General features: G+C 47.8%; 1 protein-coding gene across 1 annotated transcript in view; it reads left to right on the top strand.

Moving 5' to 3' along the window:
- LOC119656264 overlaps window positions 1-25,646 on the top strand; it is a 97,831-nt gene that overhangs the window by 9,482 nt on the left and 62,703 nt on the right. Inside the window, exons 4-6 of the mRNA XM_038062685.1 lie at window positions 44-6,713; window positions 14,761-15,056; window positions 15,159-18,696. Of these exons, the coding sequence (XP_037918613.1) occupies window positions 44-6,713; window positions 14,761-15,056; window positions 15,159-18,696 (10,504 nt within the window). The remainder of the gene's footprint in view (window positions 1-43; window positions 6,714-14,760; window positions 15,057-15,158; window positions 18,697-25,646) is intronic.

The following is a 25,646-nucleotide window of genomic DNA, read 5'->3' on the forward strand; positions in this document are numbered from 1 at the left end:
CTTAAAATGTCTTTACTGAATCACGTTAATTTCCGTTGTTCAGACTGACGTTCTTCCACAATCCTCATCGATTCCAACGACTTCAAGTATAAATACCAATGATGATTCCTCACAGAGTAATGATGATATAGCCGCGCCTGCTAGTCCCTCAGAATTCGATCCAATCCTTGAGAATCACAATCCGATTGTGATTCCAACGGAAAGGAGGCAAACTCCGCCGCCACCGACAGTCAAGCGTTCACTAGATTCCTTAAATGATAGCAACTACAAACGGTACCATGACGATGGGAAATTATTCGATCGGGGTCGAAATTCTGTCGGCTCACATAGTGATCATCGGAGAGAAAGCGGGGATAACAATAAACCATCTAGTTCTAGACGAAGCCCTGAATTATTCCGACGGCGTTCACCGAATCGTGATCGCAATAGACAGTATGAAGAGGAGTTGAGGAAAAAATACGAGAGTTTGCCGCCGTTTACACCTACTGCATCAAAATATCAAAATCAGAGCAGTTATGTTGTGCCGAAACCACGCTTGAAGACGGTCAGAAATACCTTCACTTCGGATGTGTTGAAAAGTCCGCCTCTCACTTTGGATGATCTGAAAGATTTAATGGATGATTCTGAATTTAAGTCCGGGCCTCCGCCTGTTCCTGCTCCAGTTAGCGCCCCCATACCTGCCCCAGTTCCCGCGCCTATTCCGCCTCCAATGGTAGCGGCTGCTCCTCTACCAACTGCTGCTCCGATTCCTAAGCCAGCTCCTCCGCCATTTCCACCTCAAAGAGTTGATCCTCGATTTGATCACCACAAAGATCCTAGATTTGACCCAAGACCAGATCCACGGAACTTTGCAATTTCTAATGCTGCACCCATAGATCAAATCCCTCCTGCTAGAATGGACCCAAGAAACGTGAATCGAGTTGATCCGAGATTTAAAAGGGATATGAATATACCGCAGCCTGTGGAGTCGCCAAAGCAAGATTATAACGAGCCAAAACCTGTAGAAGCACCAGTTCGATTAGCGTACAAATACAACCCCCACCCTAGGCGTGAGGCTCCTGCTGCAAAGCTGAATGAATACGATCAGCATGGACAGGGAATGTCAAGGAATGAAGATCATCGTGGAATAAATCACTTGCCAAGCGTAAATCCATCAGATCCACGACTACGACGGCAGCTATCGATGATGCCGACTGGGAACAATTGTTCTCCGCATATGCCCTCTCCAATCGGGAACTTACCAAGTCCAATGGCGAATATTTCTAGCCCTATGTCTCCAATGGCTAATTTCATGGATCCGAAACTCAACCACGCAATGACTGATAATCACAACAGTCCAAATTATGGTAGCAACCAACAATTTTTTGGGAACTTCCAACAACCTGCATCAATGCATATGCCTCAGAATTTGATCCATTCGAATCCATTCATGAGTCCAGTGGCAAATCGTTTCAAACAGCTTCCGCCGCAACCGCGCACCTACGGGGAATATCGCAAGTTCAAACAATCCGTTGAAAGAACTCAGAATAAAAAACCAATCGGGGATGCGAAGAAGGATCAATCAAACTACGGAATGAACCACAGTCCACTGGAGACAACTGTAAAGCCCATGGATTTCCCGACAGAGGCGGCTGCCCCTAATGTCCTTGATACTATGTATCGAAACACGAATTATAAAAAAGATGGGGGAGTTGGTGTTCAAGGGTTTAAGATTCCGAAGATCCGTAAAGAGCCTCAAGACACTCCGAAAGATGGTCAGTCCGACGACAGGGAGAAAGCCTCGTCCGTTAGCAAAGATAAAAAATCAACAGGTCCAGGTAGTAACAAGAAAGACCATGTTGGAAGCAGCACTGATAAAAATCAGAAACCCACTGCCGGCGCTGGTAAAGCTAGTGTGCCCAGCAAAGCTAAAGTGTCACAAACAAAGTCGCGACCGGAAGAAAGCACAGCAAGCAGCGCTGAGGATTCCGATTTCTCTGGAGCTGGGAGTGAGAACTGGGACGACGATGATGATTCGGATGAATTTATTTTTCCCAAGAAAAAGGAAGTTAAACAGAAAGTTGTTAAGGATTCGGCCGAGGCGCCAAAGGACAAGAATAAAAATAATGACAAGGCTCATCCTGCTCCGAAGAAAACAGTTAAGACTTTAGTCAACCACGAAGAAGAGTCGGAAGCAAAATCAAAACCAAAACTCTCGGTTGAGGAAAATGTTTCGGCGCCCAGTAAGGTGGTTTCTGGCAAAACAGATTCGCAAGGAAAACTTCAGAAAGAAGATGTATCCTCTACCGAAAATATTATAGAGCCAAGTGATGAGTCTAAGGTCGATGAAGCTGAAACGCCTATTGAGCCAAAAGGCAAAAGGAAACGAAAGAGTGACGTTCCAAAGGAAAAAGTGCCTGTAAAAGTAGTGAAAAAGGATACAGTTGCCAAGCCTAGGAAAGAAAAGGAAGAGGGGGCCCCTGAAGAAGCTGAACCAAAACAAAGTGATGTAAATCAATCGACCACAGCTCCTGAACTTGAATTAGAAACTGAAAACAATGAAGAGGGAAGTGAAGAGCTGCCAGACACAATAATCAATAGCGATATATCAAGCAAGAACATCATCGAGGGTAAGCGCCGCACAAGAGGCTCCGCTCGATTCGACCCGGCCTTCGAACTCAGTCCTATAAAGCCGAAATCGACCAACGCATCGCCTAGGACTTCAAAGAAATCTTTGAACAAGTCCACTGAGGACAACTCTCAAGAATGTGCAGTGAGCAGCACCACAACCACAAACGATCTGGAGCCAGAAGAACCGAAAACTACGAAAAAAGCTACTCGTGGTAGAGGTAGACCTTCGGCTAGCGCTAAAAAAGCTCAGCAACATGAACAAGAAGAGATGGCCGAAAACGAAAAAGATCAAGCTCCCTCGGAACCAGAAGCAACCCCCAGCGCGAGTACTTCAAATCAGCAAAAAGATGAGATAACAAAAGAATGGCTTGAAGGCTTCCTGCTTAACCTCTTCAATCCGGCGAAAATGAGTACAAATTCCGTTCTTACCATGCTTGAAAAAGTTTTGGACACGGCCAAATTTCAACAAGTCAAAGAGATTCTTTGCTCTGAAGATTCAAAGCCAAATGATGAGCAAGCGACAACTACTGCCGAGGAAAATGTGACTGAAGCTGCTCCGGCAGCCTCTGCAAAGGATACTTCGAAAGCCTCTGCAAAGGATACTTCGAAGCCTAAAAAGAAGAAAAGTGAGCTCGACCGGCTCAATGATGATATCCGAGACATGTTCATCTGCCAGGGCGTGCTAACAGCCACAGGTCGGCGGATGTGCTCAGCAATATCTGAAAAGGAAGGCGAAATTGAATCTGAAGCAGTTGTTCCTACTCCGGCTCCTGCTCCTGTAGCAGCTCCGAAACCTGTGAACAAGGCTGTAGCAAAGCCTGCGGTTAAGCCACAAACACCGAAAACACCAAAGCGTAAAAAAACGAGCGTGTTCTGGAGAGGAAACAGAAGACGCAAAAAAGGTAGAGGCCGACCTCGAAAAATTGCCGCAGATGAGAATATTGAGGAAGAAGACCACGAAAAGGAAGACGGCGAAGAAGAAATGACTGCTGAGCAAATAGAAGAGGACGACGAAGATGATATGCCACTGTCCCAACGGAAAATACGAAAGAAGCAAGAGCCTAAGGTGAGCGAAGGTGAAGAGGAGGTTTTGAAAATCGTGGTAGGGGCTGGGGCAGGCATAGAAGCTTCATCGCTTGTAAAAGTTGCAGAAAAAAGTGAGATAGAATCTGATAAATTATTGGACTTGCCAGGGGGGAGCAAAGATGAGGAGGAGGCGATTGAAAAGAAAGAGGTCAAAGAAGAGGAGACCAAAGCGGACGTGAAATGTTCGACAAAATCTGAAGCCGATACAAACGCTCAGATAGAAGCGACTAAAACTGAAGAAGATACAAAGCAAGAACCCGAAGTTAAATTGGATGAAAGTGATAGCAAAATTGAGAAAGACGAAACCGTCGCGGTAACTAACTTCCGCCGTGGACGTGGCCGCCCGCCAAAAGCAAAGCCGGTCAGCATAACCAGCAAAGGCGAATTCAAGAACGATAATCCAGACATGCATTCACTCAGTGAATATGTTTCCAAGTGTGTTTTGTGTCCCTTTATTGGGCGTCACATGCCCAACCATTACATTCACACTCATCCTCAATCTGAGGTGTTTATATCGCGTCTGCCGCCGAAAAGCCAAGCTCGATTATTGGCCAACGAAGGTAACAAGGCAACTGGATCAATGCGGAAACCCCCCAATAAAACTTTATACATGTACGACTGCCCATTTTGTGAAATTCAAAATACATTCACCCGGGTTGGCTGGGTGGATCACTTCGGGACTCATACCGGCGAATATACGTTCAAATGTTCGGAATGTAGTCGCATGTTGAATTTCAAAACGGAAATAATGAAGCACATTCAGAAGAAATGTCCCAGGGCTCAGCCGATACGACTGCGGTCGTTCGTTGGCTTGGCGAAGTGCGTGTATGGCTACATTTGCAAGAAATGCAATTACATCCAGATGAACTCGCAGAGCATAACTGAACATTTGCAGAAGCAACATGATTGCTCCGGAGACGATATGATCACGAAAGTTATACTGCTTGATTGCACCAACGTTCCACAAGTGGATGGCAAGGCGAGGTCGGGGTCGTCGATATCACAGGCTTTAGGGGAGAGAGGTCCAAAACGGGCTAGATTAGCCTTAGATGTGGTTACAGATGCCGAACAAAATCTGGAGGTGTTTGTTCCTAACGAACAGAACGACATAAATCTGGATACAAACATTATACAGTTTATGCGAGATGTTTCGTTCAATGCAAGAGGTTCACCCCCTAGACAGTCGACGATGTCGGTGGCCGATCGTATTACCGAACGCCTGAAAAATGCGTCAGCTCAATCAAGCGGCAACTCATCTGAAAATACATCCAATATAACTTCACCAGAGAAACCCAAGTCAATGGCGGAGCGCCTTTCAGAGCGTTTCAACCGGTTGTCACCTCAAGCGGAGCAGCAGAAACCGGATGAACCGCCAAAGAATGAAAACACTTCTATGGATATATCGAAAGATAACGACGTTGAAGCTGTGGCAAAGAGTCAGGATTCGGACGATGACGTTATAATAATATCTGATGGCGAGGAGGATGCCAAACCCGAGGGTTCTACTCGGGTGGAATCAACCACAACGAATGATAGCAAAGAGCAGAAGGTTTTTCAAAAACAAACAGAAGAAGCCAAGACAAATACAGTCAACACCATAGATGACGACGATGACTGGGAAGATATCGAAACGCCTCCCTCTCCGTCCTGTTTAGAGACCGAGCCCAAAAGTTCTACTTCGGATAACAAGCTGAAGAAAAACAAACGAATTTATGCAACGCTTAGTCGGCTCTACGCGTCGATCGTCCAACCACAGTCGAAAAACAAAACAGAGCCATCTAACAGTAGCACCAGTGGGACTTCCTCTAATCTTGGCAAACCTCAAGATGATAAGGTTGATCATAAGAAAGCGGAAGCAACTGGAATGCAAAGAATCAACAAACTAGGCTTCAGTCGAAAGAATGAGAAGACACTTAAATACCATTGTCTGGTTGAAGGATGCTCTTTCCTTTACGCAGACATTCCGGAGGGGCTAGAAAATCATGTGGTTTTTGAGCATCCATCGTTAATTTGGAACGGATTTTGTCACATTTGTGCCAAGCAAATTACCAATGAAAAAGATATGAAACTCGTGACTGAGCTGAACCACATGCAGGATGTGCACATTAATAAATCCAGTGTGATCTCGATTCCTAGTTCGACTGAAAGCTCATCTGATTCTGTAAAAGAGGTTAAAAGCCGAAGTCTTTTAAAGCCTATTACGCTCAATAAGCCCTTGTCGCCGCCTCCTCTCAAAATAGCAAGTGCAGTGTCCTTAAACAAAGCGTCAGATATTTGGAAACCATTGGGAGTATCTTCCACGCAGGAAACCAAAGATAAAACAAACTTACCGATAGTTATAAAACAAGTATTCTCAGGTGGTTCGCCAGGAATCCTAATACAATCTGGTTCGAATCCGACATCTCCCGCTATGTCGACGTTGAAAATTGCAAAAGTCATGAGTATCGCTGATCCAGCTGCTGTTGGAGACAGTCCGACCAGCGCTCTTACATCAACCCCCAAGGCATCAATAGACTCATCCGGAGAATTGCAGAATCATTTACCAGGAAAGTGTCGGTTGAAGCCTTGGTGCAAAACTTCCTGCACCAAATCGGAACACTCCATTGAAACGCTACTACAAGAAAAAACTCTTTGCGTATTATTCAAGTGTATGGGAAACGACTGTGACTTCATTTCGAACACTTCCCACAAATTCCTGAATCACTCCAGCTACCACTTCAGGCAGCGAAAACCAGACCAGTCATGGCGGGAATGCTGCTACTGCAGTGAGATCGCTCCGAATGCCGGTAGATTAGTGGCGCATGTATTGAAGGAACATGAAAACGAGATCTATCAGTGCGCCTACTGTTTTTATCGGTCATGTGAAGAATACAACGTGATCACACATCAAAAAGTCTATCATGCCGGGAAAGACAAGAATGTGATAGTACTTTTCGGATTGAAACCGCAAAAGCGAAAAGAGATCGAAAATGTCGCGAAAAGTATCTCGGAATTCGTGGAACCTATTCGTTGCAGAGGTAAGTCTTGTTACATTCTTCTTACATGCCTTCTCACTCAATCAGTTATTTTTAAAATCTCAATTTATAAAAAAGCATGGCCTACTTTCTAAATGGCAAAACCTACTTCACTCCACAACGATTACTCCGTGTAAAGTAGTTCCGCTCTTTCAAATCGGCCTCGTGGTAGGTTGCGCCCTCTTCCAGTGCGCTGCCAACTGAAACCTTGGGGTGTCGACGAGAGGACCCGCGGCGAGGCTACTCGGCTTCGGTCGACTGGCGGACGTCGAAACGAACACGGCGGTCTCACTGCCTTTCAGTGCCGTCTACTTCCTGGAAGAAAGACTTCACCCTGTCCAAGTAGATCGATCCTCTTGGGCTTACCATCGACGTCCAGACTGAACGAGTGCTCCCTGCGCTCGAGTGCCTTATAGGGGCCCCCGTAACGACTTCAAAAGGGCATCAGTCCTCATCAGAACATGGTAACAAACTTCAAGTTCCCAAGAGGTGTGGACCACTGGTTGCGCGTGACGAGATGGCGGAGGTGACTTTAATTGGAGCATTGCCTCTCGCAGTAGGCGCAACAATCCGGTCTCTTTTGTCGAGGACTAGGTTGCCAGAGAGTCGAAGGCTCTCCCCGTACACCAGCTTAGCAGGGCTGGCAGCAAACTCTTCGCGGATGGCTATACGGAGGCAAAGCAGAACGAAATGCAAGACCAAGACGGCTCGTCGCATGCCATTATGACTGCCTTCAGCGTCCGGTGCCAATGTTCGAGGATCCCATTGAACTACGGATGGTATGCGGTTGTCCGCTGACGTTTGAATCCCAAGAGCTTTCCGAGCTCCGAGGAGAGAGTAGATTCAAGTTGCAATCCCTGGTCTGGATGATGACGGCGGTAACACCAAAGCGCGGAATTCACTCTCGACACAAGGCCTCAGCATGTGACTGTGCTTGTGCCACCGCGTAAAGCGATCAATGATCGTGAGACGGTACTTGCAGCCGTGCGCGTCTCGTAAAGGGCCTATAATCTCGAGGTGAATAGTGTGGAAGCGCCTTGAGAATACACCAACTTCCTTACACTTTAACATGCGATGCACTCTGGCCCAAAAGTTCACGTCCTTATTCATGGACGGCCAGAGATAGTAGACTAGCCGATTCGTTGCCAAATGCGAGAATGCTCAAGATCGTGCACGGACGAAAAACTTTTTTACGAAAAGCGGCCGGAATATATGGCCTAGGTCTCTTTTCAGAGATCTCGCAGTAGATAGTGGAATGCGAGCCGAAGATAGGGAACTCCTTTAACTTTTATTTGGATTCCGATTGCTGACTCTGAAGAACTGCGTCATCCTTTTCGGCCACAGCGATTGCCGAAAAACCGACTGCGGCTGGGATGTTGATCTCAGATATCCGGGACAAAGCGTCAACGACTAAGTTGTCTTTGTCGGACACATGTTGAATGTCAGATGTGAACCGGCTGATGGAAGTTAAGTGCCGAAGTTGGCGAGGGGACGCTTTGTCGTGTTTTTACCGTAAGGGAAAAGTTAGGAGCTTATGGTCCGTGGACAGGGTGAACGGCCTGCCTTCAAGGGAATATCAGAAGTGTTTGATATTCAGATAAGCGACCAGTAATTCATGATCATAGTCGCTATAATTCCGTTGAGCGGGATTCAACAGTTTTGAGAAGAACCCCGGGGCTTAACAGCTTTGATTCACTCTTTGGTAAAGAGCGCTAATGCTGTGTTTGAGGCATCGGCAAACACGGTTAAAGGTGCATCTTGTTGAGGGAATCCCAAAAGAGTAGCGTCTACCAGCTGCTTATTGGTGGTTTCAAGCGCTTAGACGGTTTCTGGGGATCACACAACTACCCGGCTATCGTTGGTCGTAGGACCAGACAAGAAGGCGTTAAGTAATGCATGGTGGTGAGTGGCTTTGGGCAGGAGAAGTTTCTCATGTCCAAGAACCTTCTAAGATCTTTGACAGTCTTTGGCAGCGGAAAGCTCGCAATCGCTTACACTTTACCTGAATCGGATTGAATGTCGTCAAGGGTGATGGACTCGCCTAGGAATTTCACCTGCTCTTAGAAAAATGTGCATTTGTCAACGTTGACAATAAAGCCATTTTCAAGGAAGCGTTGAAAAATACACTCGAGAGATGTCAAATGCTCAGACTCGGTGAAAGAAGCGATCAGAACGTCATCAAAGTATACGAAACAGAAGTCCAAGTTTTGCGTAGTATTTTCGAGGAAATCTTGAGCTTTCCGGAGGTCTTTAATGCAACTCGATTCGTCAAACCGTTTCCTCAGGAGAACAGCGAACGCGACGTTGATTTGGAGCACAAACGGGCTTCAGTCAGGATAAGGAGACAGCCTTTTCCTGTCCTCCGATCCCGAGCTGAAAGGAATGCTCTCCCCGCTCAAGAACACGATACGGGCCCTCGTATGGAGGCTGCAGCGACTTCCGGACAGCATTCGTCCTGACCAGGACGTGCGTGCACGTGTCCAGCTCCTTGGGCGCACAGGTAGGTGCGGACGAGTGTCGAGTGGGAGGTGTGGGTTTAATGCGGTGAAGATTGTCTTTCAACAGGCACCGCAATCCCGAGTCTGTGAGACCCGATCTCTTGTCGAAGACCGGATCACTTGGGAGCCTTGGGTTCTCCCCGTATACCAGCTCCGCGGGGTTGGCAGCAAATACCCCTCGGCGGGTTGTTTGTAAGACGAGAGGCAAGACCTGAGTCCAGGACGGATCATCGCAAGCCATAATGGCGGCTTTCATGGTCCGGTGCCAACATTGTAGCATCCCATTGGATTGAGGGTGGTAATCCGTAGTTTGCTGACGTTTGAAATCCCAGGAGTTTGCCTAACTCCGAGAAAAGGGTGAACTCAAATTGCGTTCCCTGGTTAGTGATGATCACTGCGGGGGCGCCAAAGCGAGAGATCCATTCTCGACAGAGGGCTTCGGCACAAGATTACACCGTAATGTCCTTGAAAGGTATTGCCTCAGGCCACCACGTGATTATGAGGCAATACTTGAAATCGTGCGAGTCTCGCAAAGGGTCTACGATGTCGAGGTGTATGGTGTGGAACCGCTTGGTAGTGCGGGGGAATGAGCCCACTTCTTTCCTTACATACTTGGTGACCTTACACTTCTGGCATGCGATGCACTCTCTAGCCTAGGAGTTGATGTTCTTTTCCATGGAGGGCCAGAAGTATTTCTCGGTGACTAACCGATTTGTCGTCCTAATGCCTGGATGTGCTACGTGGTGAACCGCGTGGAACACTCCCATGCGAAAGATGGCCGGGGTCCTTTTTCTGAGTATTCGCAGTAGAGAGAGAGGTTCAAGCCGAAGATGGGAAACTGCCGAAATTTGTATTTGGGGTTGGATTTGAGACTCTGAAGTTCTGCGTCATCCTCCTGCGCCTTGGCGGTAGCCGAGAAGTCGAGTGAGGCGGGGATGTTAACTTCGGAGGCACGAGACAAAGCATCAGCCACTATATTGTCCTTGCCGGACACGTGCTGGATGTCTGACGTAAACTGGCTTATAAGGCTCAGGTGTCGAAGCTGAAGAGGGACGCTTTGTCGGGCTTTTGTTTCAAAGCATACGTGAGTGGTTTATGGTCCGTGAACACTGTGAACGGCCTGCCTTCTAGGGAGAAGCGGAAGTATTTGATAATTTGACGTACCCGGCGAGCGATTCTTGATCGTATGTACTGTAGTTCCGTTGAGGGGGGTTAACTGCTCAGAGAAGAAACTCAACGGCTGCCAGACCTAATTCACCTTTTCGTGAAGAGCAGCACCTACTGCGATGTCAGAGGCATTAACAAAAACGGCTAGGGTTGCATCTTGTAGAGGAAATGCCAAGAGTGTAGCGTCGGCCAGTTGTTGACGGGATTTATCAAATGCGCGGACAGCCTCTTCAGACCACACAACCTCTCGTGTGTCCTTTGTTTTGGGGCCAGACAAGTATGCATTCAAAACGGACTGGTGTTGGGTGGCCTTGGCTAGAAAACGACGATAGAAGTTGAGAATGCCCAAGAGCCTCCGCAAATCCTTCACTGTCTTCGGACGCGGGAAGCTTGTAATTGCTTACACCTTGTCCGGATCGGGCTGTATTCCTTCAGGGGAAATGGAGTGGCCGAGGAATCTCACCTGTGTTTGAAGGAATTTGCATTTCTCAGCGTTTAGTACTAACCCGGCCTCAAGGGGGCGTTGAAAAATGCACTCGAGATGGGCTAAGTGCTCAGACTCTGAGGAAGAAGCGACCAAAGCATCATCCAAATATACGAAACAGAAGTCCAGGTTTCGCAGGAACGAGTGGATGAACCTTCGAATGGTTTGCGCACAATCCGAAAGTCATCCGGGTGAACTCGAAGAGTCCAAAGGGTGTGCATATTGCCGTCTTTAGTATGTCTTCTGGAGCTACAGGGATTTGGTGATAGGCCTTGGTTAAATCTAAGGTCGAAATGATACGGCAGTTTGCAAGATGATACGCAAAGTGGTGGATAAGCGGAACAGGATATCGGTCTGGAACAGTCTGTGCGTTTGGCCTTCTATAATCCCCACAGGGGCGTCATTCGCAATTTAGCTTAGGGACCATATGGAGTGGGGAAGACCAACAGCTGTCCGAAGGTCTGCAGATACCATGTTGCATAAGTTGTTCAAACTCTTTTTGTGCAATATCCAGCTTCTGGGGTGGTAAGGGACGCACCTTCGAGAAGTCAGGGGAACCAGTAGTATTAATGTAGTGCTGCACATTGTGCTTCACTGGTTTAGAGAGACTGAATTTTTGGAGGAGTGCCCGAACACGAGAGTCAGTAATGTCCTCCAAAAGTACGGAAAGATTGTTATTAGGAAAAGATTAGATTTGGCCTGACAAATTAAGGTTGGTTGTGGAGTCTATAAGGGACCTGTTCTGCAAGTCCACCAGCAACCCATAGTGACACGAGAAGCCTGCGCCTAGTATGGGGAAGCTGACATTCGCCAGGATGAATCGCCACGAATACGTCCTACGCAAGCCAAGACTCGCGTCCACTTGCCTGTACCCGTAGGTGTTAATACGCGAGGAATTTCCCGCTGCAAGTTTCAAAGGTTGAGGAAATAGCCGATGGTGCCGGGGTACGGGAAGAATCGAAATCTCCGCACCAGTATCTACGAGGTAGTTGCGAATGCTGAGGGGGCCAAAAATCGTTAGGCGACGTTGCGTTCTAGATGGCTGTCGCCAGGGCCCCTTCCCCCCTCCTTCTCCCGCTCCTCTCGTGGCGAGTTCTAAAAAACTGCGGTGTGCGCCGGCGGCCTTATCTATCCGCTCGCATAAACAACATTCCGGCTGTTAACCCTGCTGTGCCACACTATGTTGCTATATGGGAGTAACACATAGAAAGTGAACTCTAAGCTTTCATTAACACCTGTCTGCGTCGTGTCATCGGAGTGCGCAGGCTATCTCAAACGAAAAGCTTGGTCGACGCACAGGCCTGCCATTTGTACGCACTGTGGTCGGAGGATAGAAGTGGCACTTTAAGGAGAGGTGACAATTGCGTTACTAGCTACGCCATGCAGTGGAATGCACTCCCCCAAGATGGCCGACGAGAGGGTCACCACAAGGGCACTTGGCGCAGAACAGTAGAAAAGGAGTGCAAGCGTCGGGGAAGTCTTGGGGATGCTGAAGAGAATTTAAGGTAATCGCTTACGATGGCGCATCGGTATAGTTGACCCACTACACCCCACCAAGGGCAATCATAGTTATGTATATATATGCTTGAACTGACAGTGCCGTGCGCTTTATATCCATTTCCTTGACCTTATGAGTCGACGAGGTGATGATCCCAGGTCCGTAGTTAAGTCGGCAGCTTGTTGGTTACTAAACCTTCTTGGAATCTGGTTGAGGACAACTGATAGTGCGAATATTTCCGGGTCTCTTCTGCTCCATTGCTTTCCAATATCCAGAAGGAGATGATGAGCTTGTTCTGGTCACCAATTTGTTCCGGGGCCCGAGCGCCATTACGCTCCTCACTATGAAAAACAGAAAGGCGTCAGACTCCGGTGGCTTCCCGGCGGAAATTTACAAACTGGTGTCCCGCCAACGGTCGGAATTGCTGTTTGAAGTGTTCAACGCCTGCTTGAAGGAGGGCATTTTTCCTTGTCGCTGGAAAGTGGCCAGACTCGCGTTGACCAGTAATGGTAAAGGAGACCCGGAGCTCCCGTCTGCATTCCGACCGCTGTGTATGCTTGACACGGCCGGAAAAGTGCTCGAGTAGTCCCCCAATGAAGCGATCCGTGCTGCCGGGGACTTATCCGCAAGGCAGTTCGGGTTCAGAACAGGGAGATCTACAGTGGATGCTGTTATGGAGGTCCGTGGATGCGGTTTACCGAGCCGAGGCACACAGCCGCCGTTCTCGACGGATAGTACTCCTCATAACGCTTGATGTCAGAAATGCTTTTAATTCCGTAAGATGGACAGATATGCTAACCACACTAGAAAACTCCTTTCACGTGCCAAGCTATCTCTTGCGGATATTGAGGGATTATCTGAAATATCGCTCCCTGCTCTATGAGACACTAGAGGGCCAAAGGAGGATGGAAATCACGTCGCGAGTGGCTCAGAGATCCATCCTAGGGCCGGACCTCTGGAACGCTTCCTACGATAGTCTACTGAAACTCGATATGTCCGAAGAGTCGCGCCTGGTCGGTTATGCAGACGACGTTACGGCACTTGTTGCCGGACGCACTGTTGATCAGGCGCAAAGCAGACTTGGCATATTGATGCGACGGGTAAGCGGATGGATGACTACTCACGGTTTCAGCCTTGCGCTGAAAAAAACCGAAGTAGTCATCCTGATTAGAAGGAGAATTCCGACCCTGTATCCCATATCGATCGGCGAGTTGACTATAGAGCCAAAACCAGTGGCTAAATACCTTGGTTTAATGCGCGACTCGAAGATGAGCTTCTTCAAGCAAATCAAAGCAGCAGCGGACAGGGCTGCAGCTGGAGTCGCGGCCTTGAGTCAGCTAATGACGAATGTCGGGAGCCCTATATCAACTAGGAGACGTCTCCTTATGGGAGCAACGCAGTCGGTTTTTCTCTATGGTGCGGAGGTATGGGCTGATGCTCTTGACATGGAGGTGCATCGTACATGCCTCGCTCAAGTGCAGAGGCGAGAAGTTTTGAGAGTGGCGTCTACTTATCGCACCGTCTCCGAACCGGTTGTGATGGTGATCGCGGGAGTGATACCAAGGAGCGCATCTACCGCCGTAAGGGCGAAAACTTAAGAGAGGTCGTTGCCCATAAAGAGCGTCAACGCACCCTTACCGATTGGCGACTTTCTTGGCAAAATGAGCCAAGGGGCAAATGGACTGCGCAGATCATCGACAAATTAAACCCGTGGTTGAACAGAACGCACGGTCAGATTGATTACTTAATTACCCAATTTCTGAGTGAGCATGGGGGTTTTCTGTCTTACCTGCACAGAATTGGGAAGGCGCGATCTCCTCATTGTGTGTTCTGCAATGGAGTGGCGGACGACGCTGAACACACGTTTTTCTCTTGCGAGAGGGGGGGACGGCTTGCGTCAGCAACTTTATGCAGACACAGGAGATCTCCCCAGACAACATTGTCAGAGAGATGCTGAAGAGCGCTGGACGCTGGATCGGACGGTAAGGGGTCCCTTGAACAAACAACAACTCGCTTCCTCGCCTCCCCTCCCGTTGGTGAGGTGGTGATTCCCTAACTTGAAGGCTCCGAAACCGGAAGAGCGGGAGGGCTAGTCCGAAGTAATGTGTCAAACGGTTCCAGGCTAGTTCTCTGATGGCAGGGTGGTGTTTAGTTGGTAGTCCGCCAGCGTGCTGTTGCGGGAGCCCAACACTCTGTGCGTAAACCGCAACCAGACAGCCCGTGTTAAACAATGACCGTTCAGGGACCTTCACATCCTACACATCGTTGAAGGAGCAACAGGATAGTTGGCTAACGCAACTTTTATAAAACGCCTCGAATTATGATAATTTCAACCCCCAACGTTTTCCCAAAGTAATTTTCATCTTTCAATCTTATGCATAAACCGCTTTCCTTCCTTCACAGATTGTTCGAAAAGATTTTTCTGTCCCATGGAATTCGCAGGACACTTTTCGGAGCACATTTCTGAGTTTAAAACAACATACTCATGTTTTTTCTGCAAAAGTTGGTATGATCCCGTCGCCATAAAAGATGCCACCTCCCATTTGGAGAAAGTACATAACATTGCACGTTACCAGTGCATCTATTGCAAGTTCGGAGCTTCAGAACGAGATGATATTGATCTTCACATGGCAGACAAGCATCCTGCAAAATTGCTGTTTTGCTGCATCCGAAAAGGGAAGTTAGATGCTTCAATAGAGGTAAATAATCTGGGTTTTCTGTTCATCTAGTCGTGTTGCGTTATGATAAGCATAGAAATTCGGTGAAAGGATGTTAAATTTGGATTGTTTTCGAATTTCCAGGAGAAGGTCTATGCCAATACAGATATTGGAATTATGATAGCGACATTGGATAGTCCTGTGGATGAACAATATCTTCACCGGTGTCCATACAGCGAAGTTGAGTTGAATTCTTTGGGATCGTCGGCTACGGAATTAGCAGCAAAAGAGAAGCAGACACCCCAGACCACGACAAACGCTCCGAATCAGGACACTGAGCCGCCGCCTAGTAAAGTCACAACAGATCCGCAAGTACCTAGCCAGCCTTCAACGCTGAGAATCGAAGCAGTTTCAAGCCTTCATTCGTCGTCGGAAACGCTGACTGTTCCAGAGGCAACGGAGTCGACTGCTGGGGATAGTGGCGAAAATCGAGAGACAACAATCTTAAATGCTGCCGCAGATATTGTTCGCTCCACAGGTGTACCAATTGACGAGCTATTCAAATGCGGCTTTCCAGATTGCGATGTGGTTTCGACAAACTTCAGGACATTTCGCAATCATCTGGGAAATAGCACAAAGCATCATATAAGTGACGGTAGTTACCCATGTTATTACTGCGAAGAGCAGTTCAAAGGAGTTTTGGACTGTGCGAATCACTACTTCAAGCACGAGCGGCATCGATACTTCTGTTTCCTGTGTTTCGAAACAGGCCAGACGGCCGGAGAGCTCGTCGCGCATATTACGCAGTGCCACTCGGTGAAAGCCAAGTCAACGATAGGAACATATGCGCTAATCAAAGGATACATCAATGCCAAAAAAGATTTCTTCTTCGTTTGCCCGAACAGTGTGAAGGCAGCTGACGTAGTGCGCTTCGGTGATCGACTGTTGAAAATGTGGGAACGAAAGAAATGGTCACAAATGAAAAAATCATTCACTGCTGACGAAATAGATCAGCTACCGCGCCAGGCCATCTTCGTTGATGAATTATTCTGTGCGATCTGCCAGTATCGAACAAAAGTTCGAACGAATCTTTACAGGCACCTCCAATTTCATAAAAATGAAATCAATGTTGCGAATATAGACCCAGTCAACCCCGTTCCATGTTTGAATTCTTCAGAGAAACATTTCGATAAAATGACAAACCTGGCGTGTAGCTCTCATGCGAACAAGCCTCCGCCTCCTGCTACTGCCGGACCAGGTACAACAGGCGGTGCTCTCCTAAGTGCCGCGAACCTGGAAAGCGCTGATTCGCCGAATGCCCGACGAGTGGCACGGATCTTGCCAGATTTTGTACCAATTAAAAGTAGGTATACGTGCGGAGTGCCCCACTGTGTGCACACGATTACGAACCAACTTGCATTAAGAAAGCATTTAAATGTGGTCCATTGGAACGAAAAGAGCTACACGTGTCCGCATTGTAACGTTGTGATCTGCGCCAATAAAATATGCATTGATAAGATATTTACTCATTTGAAGTACCACGACACAGATTTGTATCAGTGCCTCTCCTGCGGCTACTTACACTTCAATAGGTCTGTGATCCAGAAGCACCTGACGGAACACAGTGGCGAAAATATGTCCTACAAAATTATTAAACGCTGGGAGGGAGGTGTTCAAACGACTCTGGCTAAAAAGACGTCACCCTTGGAAGGCTCGAGTCCAACACATACAGGGGACACGTCGAAATCGAACAGCAGTGGTGCAGCAATGAAATGGCAATGCATGCTATGCAAAACTAAGACTTCTACCCAAGGTCAAATGTCGGCCCATATCCTGGTATCACACAATTTGAAGTATCGATACAAATGCAGCAAATGCACTTTTGGTGGGGTCACCATACCAGCAATCAGCGAACATGCTCAAAAGAGACACGCCAATGCAATGGTGGAGGTCGTGTGCTTCTACATTAAGCTAACTGATGAGGATATAGTGCAAGCGAAGACAATTGACACCACGCCCCTATGGCGGCGAGATCCAAACAAAGTTAGAAACATCCGCGGTATTTTGATGGAAGAAGAGCCTGCGTCAAGTTACCCAGTTGAAACTGCGCCTGCAGTGGAAACTGATGAAACATTGCTTTCTGCTGAAATCGAAGGGACACAGACCGCAAGCGCTGAAGCCACTAAAAATTCGGTTACACAGCTTTCCCAGGTGTGTCATATATGCACTTACGTCGCACCAAATATGGGCGATCTTCATTCCCATCTTGCTGAATACCATCCCAAAGAGGCAGAATCTAAGGATTATTTGAATTATCTATTCAAGTTTGTATGTTATCATTGTAAGACCACGCATCAGACCATGAAGGACTATCGGCAGCACTGGGACTGGGTTCATAAATTCGATCCATCAAATTCCCCGGTTGATCCCGCTAATGCACAAAACGAGGGCCTGGCACCGTTATTCACAGTTTTGAAACGCCTCCAATGCCTTAAGTGCGGTCAAAAGAATGATTACCGAGAGCTTGGAATTCACCATTTCCTGGAGCACCCGAAAGAACCGTTTGCTACTTGCGAGGTGGAAAATGCCCGAAGATGCAGTCATTGCTCATTCGTTTATGAGTCTGACATGGCTGAACTTTCTAAGCATTACGAGGTGGAGCATAAACCAGCCCAAGAAGAATCGCCAATACCACTTCCACCATCCAAACCATTTGGCCAACACTACCTGCAATCTCTCGCGGGCTTAGGGAGCGCATTGCAATGTTTCAAGTGTAATATTTGCCACATCATCCTAAACGACATGGACGCTTGCAACCTGCACTGCGCCAGTCAACATAATATCACTCAAAACGCGCCATGCACTGTTATGCAGGGGACAATCTACAAGTGCCCCACTTGCCAATTTTGCTCACCGGCGGAGAAGACCGTCACCAACCATATTTCGAACAAGCTGAAGAATGACAATTTTTCGGTTCACAAGAGCATTACAAAACCTGCTGGGATTAGCGAGAACGACTGGCCTTTTGCGATGCTGGAGGTGATCTTCCCGAACGGGTTTGTTGTCGAAAAGTTCCGATTGCTGGGCACACATCCACTCGGAAAACTGGACGCAGGGGAGGAAGTAGGAGATTCGCCGAACTCGACTGGGGTAATCGACATCAGCGAGGATGATGACTCGCTAACGCCAAGCCAAGCGAATCGTCGTTCTATGAAAAAAGTGACTTCAAAGCGTGCGACCGTTGATCAATTCGACTCCGATGAAGAATACTTGCCTTCAGGATCGAAGAAGATCTGCAAACCGTCCTCAACCCGAACATCAATCGATAGCGAACAGAAAACCACCTCCGAATCAGACAAGCCAGTTGAACCGTACAGTTTCTATGGAGAAAAACGAGCGAGTATTGACCTCGGTAGTATTATAGCGAACGTTATCATCGACGGAGTTAAAGTAATGATTCCAGCACAAGACTTCCTCAAAACAATTAAAAAAGACATTACCTTGAAATTACAGAAAGTGGATGCTGCCCCGAGCTGCTCTCCGAAAGGCCACCCGGCAGAGTCGACAAACGAAGGGGACGGAGCTAGTCCCATGGAAATCGATGAATCGATGGCAACGAGTACAAGGCAAGGAGGCAAGGAGACTTCTCAGAACGAAGATATCGCCGACGAGAAACTCACGAATTGAAGGGCTGGAAAAAGTAACGAGCGTTTAAGATGCCACATATCAGTTTGGGCTGCACTTAGGGCTAATAGAGAAGATCCATTCACATTTACGTGCTTTCTATGCAGGTCTAACTGCTGTGCTAAGTTTGAATTTCACGTGTTGCTAGCAATTCCCTTCGATAGTTTTGGGTGTTAAGTTTCCTTCTTACGCACTTTGGAGAGTCAGCAACGTTTACTTTGTCACAACTATTTTTAAACAATTCAAACTGAAGCAAACAAATGGCAATTGTACTCGTATTGGTGTGATATAGCCCCACAAACATGTAAATATCCAATTTATCCACAAAGCCTTAGTTTACTACTCACTATCACTTTGGAGTGACTGAAAACAACTCCGTTCTGCTAATTTGAAGAGCACCCAGAGCACTTAGTATTCTTTGTAAATTATCGATTTTTTGTAATTTCCTTTGTATCCTGAAATCATTTTATTTCTTGGCAATTTCCAACTAAAAGCAATTTTCTGTCGTAGGAATTTTACTTAGCGTAGAAATATGGTTGGTTGTAGCGTTCCAATGTTAAGAGCTAAACGGAAAAGACCTAGAGGAAGTGATTAGAATTTGAAGTGTATATCGCTTCGTGATGAATCTGAAGTCTGAGTAATACGACGGGAGGAAGACGCTGGTGTCATTAGATAATCTGAAGGACTGTATGTAATTAATTCGTATATATATACGCTAGAATGTATCGTTATCCATTGTTTTTGTAAGCATATTACATTTTATGTTATATTTTATGTAAATAAAATCAAATGAATTTGTTCATGGTATATTTGAAGTCAAGGAAGGCGTTTAATTTGCAAGGATAATTCGCCGGGAGTTCTTTCTTAATGAACAACTGCAAACCAAGAAGAATAGAGGCGGGTCTCCCGCGGGACAAACTATGTCAACTGGTCCTCCCAAGTTTAGGGTTGGGTAAGACTAACAAGCCGATAAGCGTCCAAGGTGAGGCTCTCCAGTGACTGCGAGTCCGACTCGCTAGCAGGCTCTGACGGGACTGTTGAGAGCTCAGTTTCGCTTGACGCAATCCGCGGTTCGATCGCTCTGCGCAAGCAGAACAAGAAGTTGATGAAGAAGCTCGAGGAAGCCCTCGAGAATAACCGCACCTCACGGCAGTCATCAAGTCGCTCAAAGCGATGATAGCCCGTTCCTTCGGGGCATCCAGCCCCCCTTCGGCACCAACCGCGCCAACTACACCAACCGAGGTGATGGACACCACCGTCCACACCGTCCAGCGGTGCCACTCGCCCTACCGTCTGGGTCCCACCCCGAGGTCTACCCCACACTCAGCGAAGCGAAAAAGTTGCATCCCACCAGCACAGCCAAGCAGCCACCATCAAAGCAACCGCAACCTTAACAGCCGAAACCAGCCTCATCCAAAAAGGAGGTAAATCGAAGAATACCCCCACTCCTGGTAGTCGAGAACTCGGTTGCCTTCAAAGGTATAAAAGTAACTATGTTCCGTGCACTCCCTAATAACTACCTGATCAAGAAATCAGCTAGTTCACACCAAATCATTACCAGAACGCCGGAAGATTACTCGACCGCAAAACAAATCCTCGTGGAGAACAAGAATAAGTTCTTCACGTACACCCTCCCGTCTGAGAAGACGACCAGCCTCATCCTCCGAGGCCTTGATACGACGTTCACCCCTCAAGAGATCGTCGAAGAATTGAAGGCTCAGGGAGTCTCAAGCACCCTGAGCGCAAAACCCTTTGGCACGACCTGGGCAAAGACAAACAACATCAACCTCGACTTGTGGTTGGTGACTTTTGACGCGACCTTTACCGAGAAGCAGCTGCGCGAGGTGAAAGCCATCCAGCACATGATTGTTCGATTCGAACAAATCAAAAACAAACAAATGCTACAGTGCAAAAATTGCCAGCGCATCGGATACGCGGCAACCAACTGCCACCCCGCTTACAGGTGCGTTAAGTGCGACCGGTTACACGGCCCTGACGAATGCGACAAAACATTCGAAGAGGCACCGAAGTGCGTTAACTGCGGGGCAACGACCACCACCGCCAACTAGAGAAAGTGCCCACGGTTTGTCCAGATGGTGGCAAGGAGAAACGCACAAAAGCGTTCGCCTCCTACCCGCCCTCTTCCTACAACTACCTCCCGCCCCGCTGGTCCTCCTATCACAAACCCCGCCTTCACCCATCCGCTTGTGTTCATCGCCGACGCCGCACGAAGCGGAACCTCTTCCCGGTCACCCACCCGCGTGAACTAACCCACCACCATCTTCAATCCAGACTTCCTTGAGTTTGCCAGGAAATCGAAAGAATCCCTGCAAATGTTCAACTCAATGGTCGGTATCTTGGTATCCATTAATGGACGTCAGGATTATCGAGTTGAACATTAATTCAATCATCGGCCGAGCCCGCTGACATAAGTTCGAGATTTTCCTTGTCGAGCACAAATCCAATAAAGTTCTCCTATGTGAAACTTGCTTGAACTATAGATACAATCCTTCCTTTTCCAACTTCAGCCTCTTCCGGACTGACCGACCTCAAACAATCCTCATCGCCGCAGCACATGTGGCGGAACGGCCGTCCTCATCTCCGATAAATTCCAAGTCACGCAAATCCACTCACCTTCAAACCTATCGAAACCACCCTAATCTCCTTCGAATCCCAATGAACCTCGGTCTTCGTCACCTCTGTTTACTGTCCTAACTAGTCCTTCGACCCCCATGACTTTCTCCGCACCAAGTCCCTCTGCACGTCCCAACACCACTCTCCCGGTAAACAATGGTTCCTGATTATCGGATCGGAGATCTCAATGCCAGACATCCGTCCTGGTTCGATGCACGGTCGAACCAGAACGGGCACCAGCTCCACCTTTTCCTCACAACCTCAAATCCCACCATCAACCTAGCCCATTTCAGCCCGGCCCTTTCAACCTACAACAGATCGCACTATCATTCCTACCTAGACCACTTCCTGATTAGCAGTAACCTGAATGTTATTCCCAACCCAAACACCTTCCTCGAAACGGTCCCCATAATCCTCCGCATCAAACTCCCGGACAGAGTCGTTTGGTCCACGCCACCTTCAGTTCCCGACTTCCAACGCGAAAACTGGAAACACATCAACTTGGCCCTCAACACCAAACTTCAACTTCTACTCCCATCCAACTGTACAGTTCTCAACGACTCCATTGACATAACCGCCCGTCAATACACCGAAGCAATTTGGTAAGTATGTGACGAACTGATCCTATCCCGTCCCTTGAACTACCGCAACCTAATCACCCTGCCCGACGACATCCTGACCGATATCCACTATAAAAAGACCCTCAGGTGGGGATTATTTAGAAATAGATACTCTCCGCAGTCCTCTCACCTCCTCTCCGAAATCCGCGAACTGGAAAAGTCCATCCGCGAAAGAATCTTATACACCCAATATCTCCACAGCCGCCTCTCCAACACCGAACTGAACCCTGGTACATACAGGGAACTCAGGAAAACCTGCACGGGTTTAAGCAAATCAGTCCAACAAAACCCAATCCTATCCCAAAACATCCCACCCACAGAAAAAGTGAACGTCCTCGCTCACCACTTCCTCCAAGCCCACCACTGCACCCTCCACTTCCGTAAACCAAGTTTCGGCAACGAGGCAAGCGGAAAGATCTCTCAACTCCTAGCCCATCCCTGCTACCTCATTCTCCAACCCACACAAAATCCCTTCACCCACGCCCTCGCCGACCCAAGTCAACAAGAAAATATCCTCCCGATCCACTTTGTCAGTCCAGACTCCGTCAGGGCGGCCGTTGCCGCCTCCAAAAACAAAAAATCAGTTGGACTTGACAAAATTCCCTACATTGTTCTCAAGAAATTCGCCCCAAGCATCGCTCCCATTATGTCCGCCATCATCAACCACTGCCTTATCAACGTCTGCTTCCCAACAGATTGGAAGTGCTCGAATTGTTCCTATCCCAAAAAAGAACCAAAATCCTCTAAATCTCGATAGCTACAGGCCTATCTCAATCCTCTCATCCTCCGCCAAGATATTCAAGCGGATCATCAAAGTCATTATCGACGAGCTCTGTGACTCCAACCATTCACTCCCACAATTCCAATTCGCCAACCAACCCAAACACTCGGTTGAGCATGCACCCCCCGTGCTCAAATCGGACGTCCTCCTCGGCCTCAACCGGAATGCACCGTCCATAGCCTGCCTCCTCGACATAAAGAAAGCTTTCGACTACGTATGGCAATATGGTCTCGCATATAAGCTTTCCGAGGCAAGTTTAGAAATTTAAGCCTTATAAACGTTCACGCCTCTACAGAGGAGAAGAATATCTTCTACGAGGCAGTTTAGCGGACCCTCGAAGCCTGTCCCAAGTATGATATCAAAATCATACTTGCAGATTTCAACAGTCAAGTAGGGACGGAGCCCGTTTTCAGGCGATACATCGGCTCCCATAGCTTACATAGGGATACCAATGATAACGGATTGGGCATTATCTAGGTAGCAATATCGCACGAAATGGTTATTTTAAGTACCTGGTTTGCGCGGAAAGTGGGTCACAAACCTACGTGGGTCTCTCCAGACGGGACCACTTTCAACCAAATTGACCACGTGCTGATTGAACGCCGCCACCTCTCAGCCTTGATGAATGTCGGAACATATAGGGGGGCAAATATAGACTCGGACCACTATCTCGTTGGCATGGGGTTCGGGGGTCGAATTACGACACCACCTACAATCCCCTCAACAGAGTCAACAGAGGCCCTGGAAATGAAGCATCAACAAATGATCTTCACAACCACCTGAAGAACGTTATCATTGATACGGTCACAATCATACTTGGCCCCAGCCTCAAAAGGAGTCGAAAAAGCTGGTTTGACGATGAATGTAAGCTAGCAACGGAACGGAAGAATGCGGCATATCGAGTAATGTTGCATTCTCAAAGAACGCGGGCACGCGCAGAGACTTATCACGAACTCCGGCGATAGGAGAAGCGACTTCACAGACGGAAAAAGTAAACCTGGGAGGACCAACAGGTCTGTGAACTTAAAAAGTTCGGGGAGTAACCGCACGAGGCGCGGAAGTTTTACCAACAAGTCAGCAGGATGAAACCTCATACACCTCGATGCTCGTCATGTCGAGACAAAGAGGGAGATCTGATTTCCGACAGAATGGGGATATTGGAGCGATGAGTTGAGTACTTTGATGAGCTACTGAACAACCAGAACATCGGTAAGTTGGGGGTCCCGCCTAAGGTGGAGCGATGGCGTAGGTCAGGACGCCAGACAGCTTTTAGGGATATCGAATTGGTGGACCTCAGCGCTAAACCGGGATGTCTAGAGTTCCTTATTAAGGCAGGCCTAGACCGGATACCGGTTGTTGCACCGTTGATGATGATGAATATGGGAAATGTTTCCACTTTTCATGGGACAGGGTCAGGCTCAATAGTCGATCTAACATATGTGAGTACCACATTGGCGAGGAGAATGGTATGGTTTGTCAGTGAGCATTATACTCACAGCGACCACCAGGCGATTTTCCTCCAGATCGAATATGGGCATACGGCGATGTGCGTTCCCGCGGAGCTGAAAACCAGGGTTGGTCCTTGAAAAAGTTTAAAGAGGATGCATTCATTTTGGTAGGCCAAAATCCCGGTGGTGCGGCTACAGAAAAGGTAGAGCAAATGATGGGACGCATAACGAGAGCATGCGACGCTACTATGCCGAGGCGACGAAGTAGGCTTAAGCAGGCTTTATGGACCAGCAAGCGAGAATACTTCAAGGAACTTTGCGCAGAGGCAGACCGAAGTCCCCGGGGAACAGCGTACACAGTGGTTATGAAGAAGATAAGAGGGCGAACACCACAATTGACCTGCCCGCATCTTCTGCTCGATATCGTGATGGCGCTTCTCCCTCCGGATATAAGGGAGCGCGAACAACACAAGCAAACATTGGACGTCTACACCATACCTGCGGTAACTGAGAAGGAACTTGCGCGAATTTGTTGGAGAATTGGTGATAACAAAGCATTCGGCCTAGATGCTGTTCCCAATAGAGCTGTTAAACTCTCTGTTAAGATCAGACCCGACTGGTTTACCAGCGTATTTGAACCATGCATGGTGGAAGGAGTTTTTCCCGACCGGTGGAAGAGGCAAAAACTAGTTTTGCTCCCGAAGCCGAATAAGCATCCAGGACACCCATCATCATATCGATCGATTTGCCTCATCGACATGGTAGGAAAGGTGCTAGAAAGGGCCATTTACAATATACTGCTCCCTGTCATTGAATATAAGGATGGACTATTGGAGCGACAATTTGGATTTCGAAAAACCCACTCAACGATCGACGCCGTAGACGTTGCTTTGTAGCTGGCTCGAGACGCGATGTCGTCTAAAAAGGGCTGGGCCATGCTGATGTTGGACATCAAAAATGCGTTCAATCCCGCTAGTTGGGAGTGGATAAAAAGCTCACTGGCTAAAACGGGCGTCCCTAGTTATTTGACTAAGCTTCTCGAAAGTTATCTTTCGGAGAGGACACTTTAGTACGACACGGATGAGGGATCCAAGCAGTACACCGTTACCGCAGGAGTACCACAGGGCCCAGTGTTGGGTCCTCTCCTGTGGAACGTCATCTACAATGGGGTTCTTGTCTTTCCCGTGCCCAATTAGACCACGATAATCGATTTTGCAGATAATCTAGCTGTGGTTGTCGTCGCGAAAGAAGCTGAAGACGTTAAGATGTGCGCTAAAGAAACCATTAGCGCCATAAAAGCGTGGCTGGAGATGGTTCAGATTGACTTTACGGAACAAAAGACGGAGGTGGTCTTGATTTCCAATCGTAGAAAGAGGAATACGGTTAATATTCGTGTTGGTGGTCACGTCATCACTTCGAAACCGGTTATCAAATACCTAGGGGTGATGATTGACGCTAAAATCAA

The sequence above is a fragment of the Hermetia illucens genome, chromosome 4 (assembly GCF_905115235.1).
Source record: "Hermetia illucens chromosome 4, iHerIll2.2.curated.20191125, whole genome shotgun sequence".
NCBI lineage: Eukaryota > Metazoa > Arthropoda > Insecta > Diptera > Stratiomyidae > Hermetia > Hermetia illucens.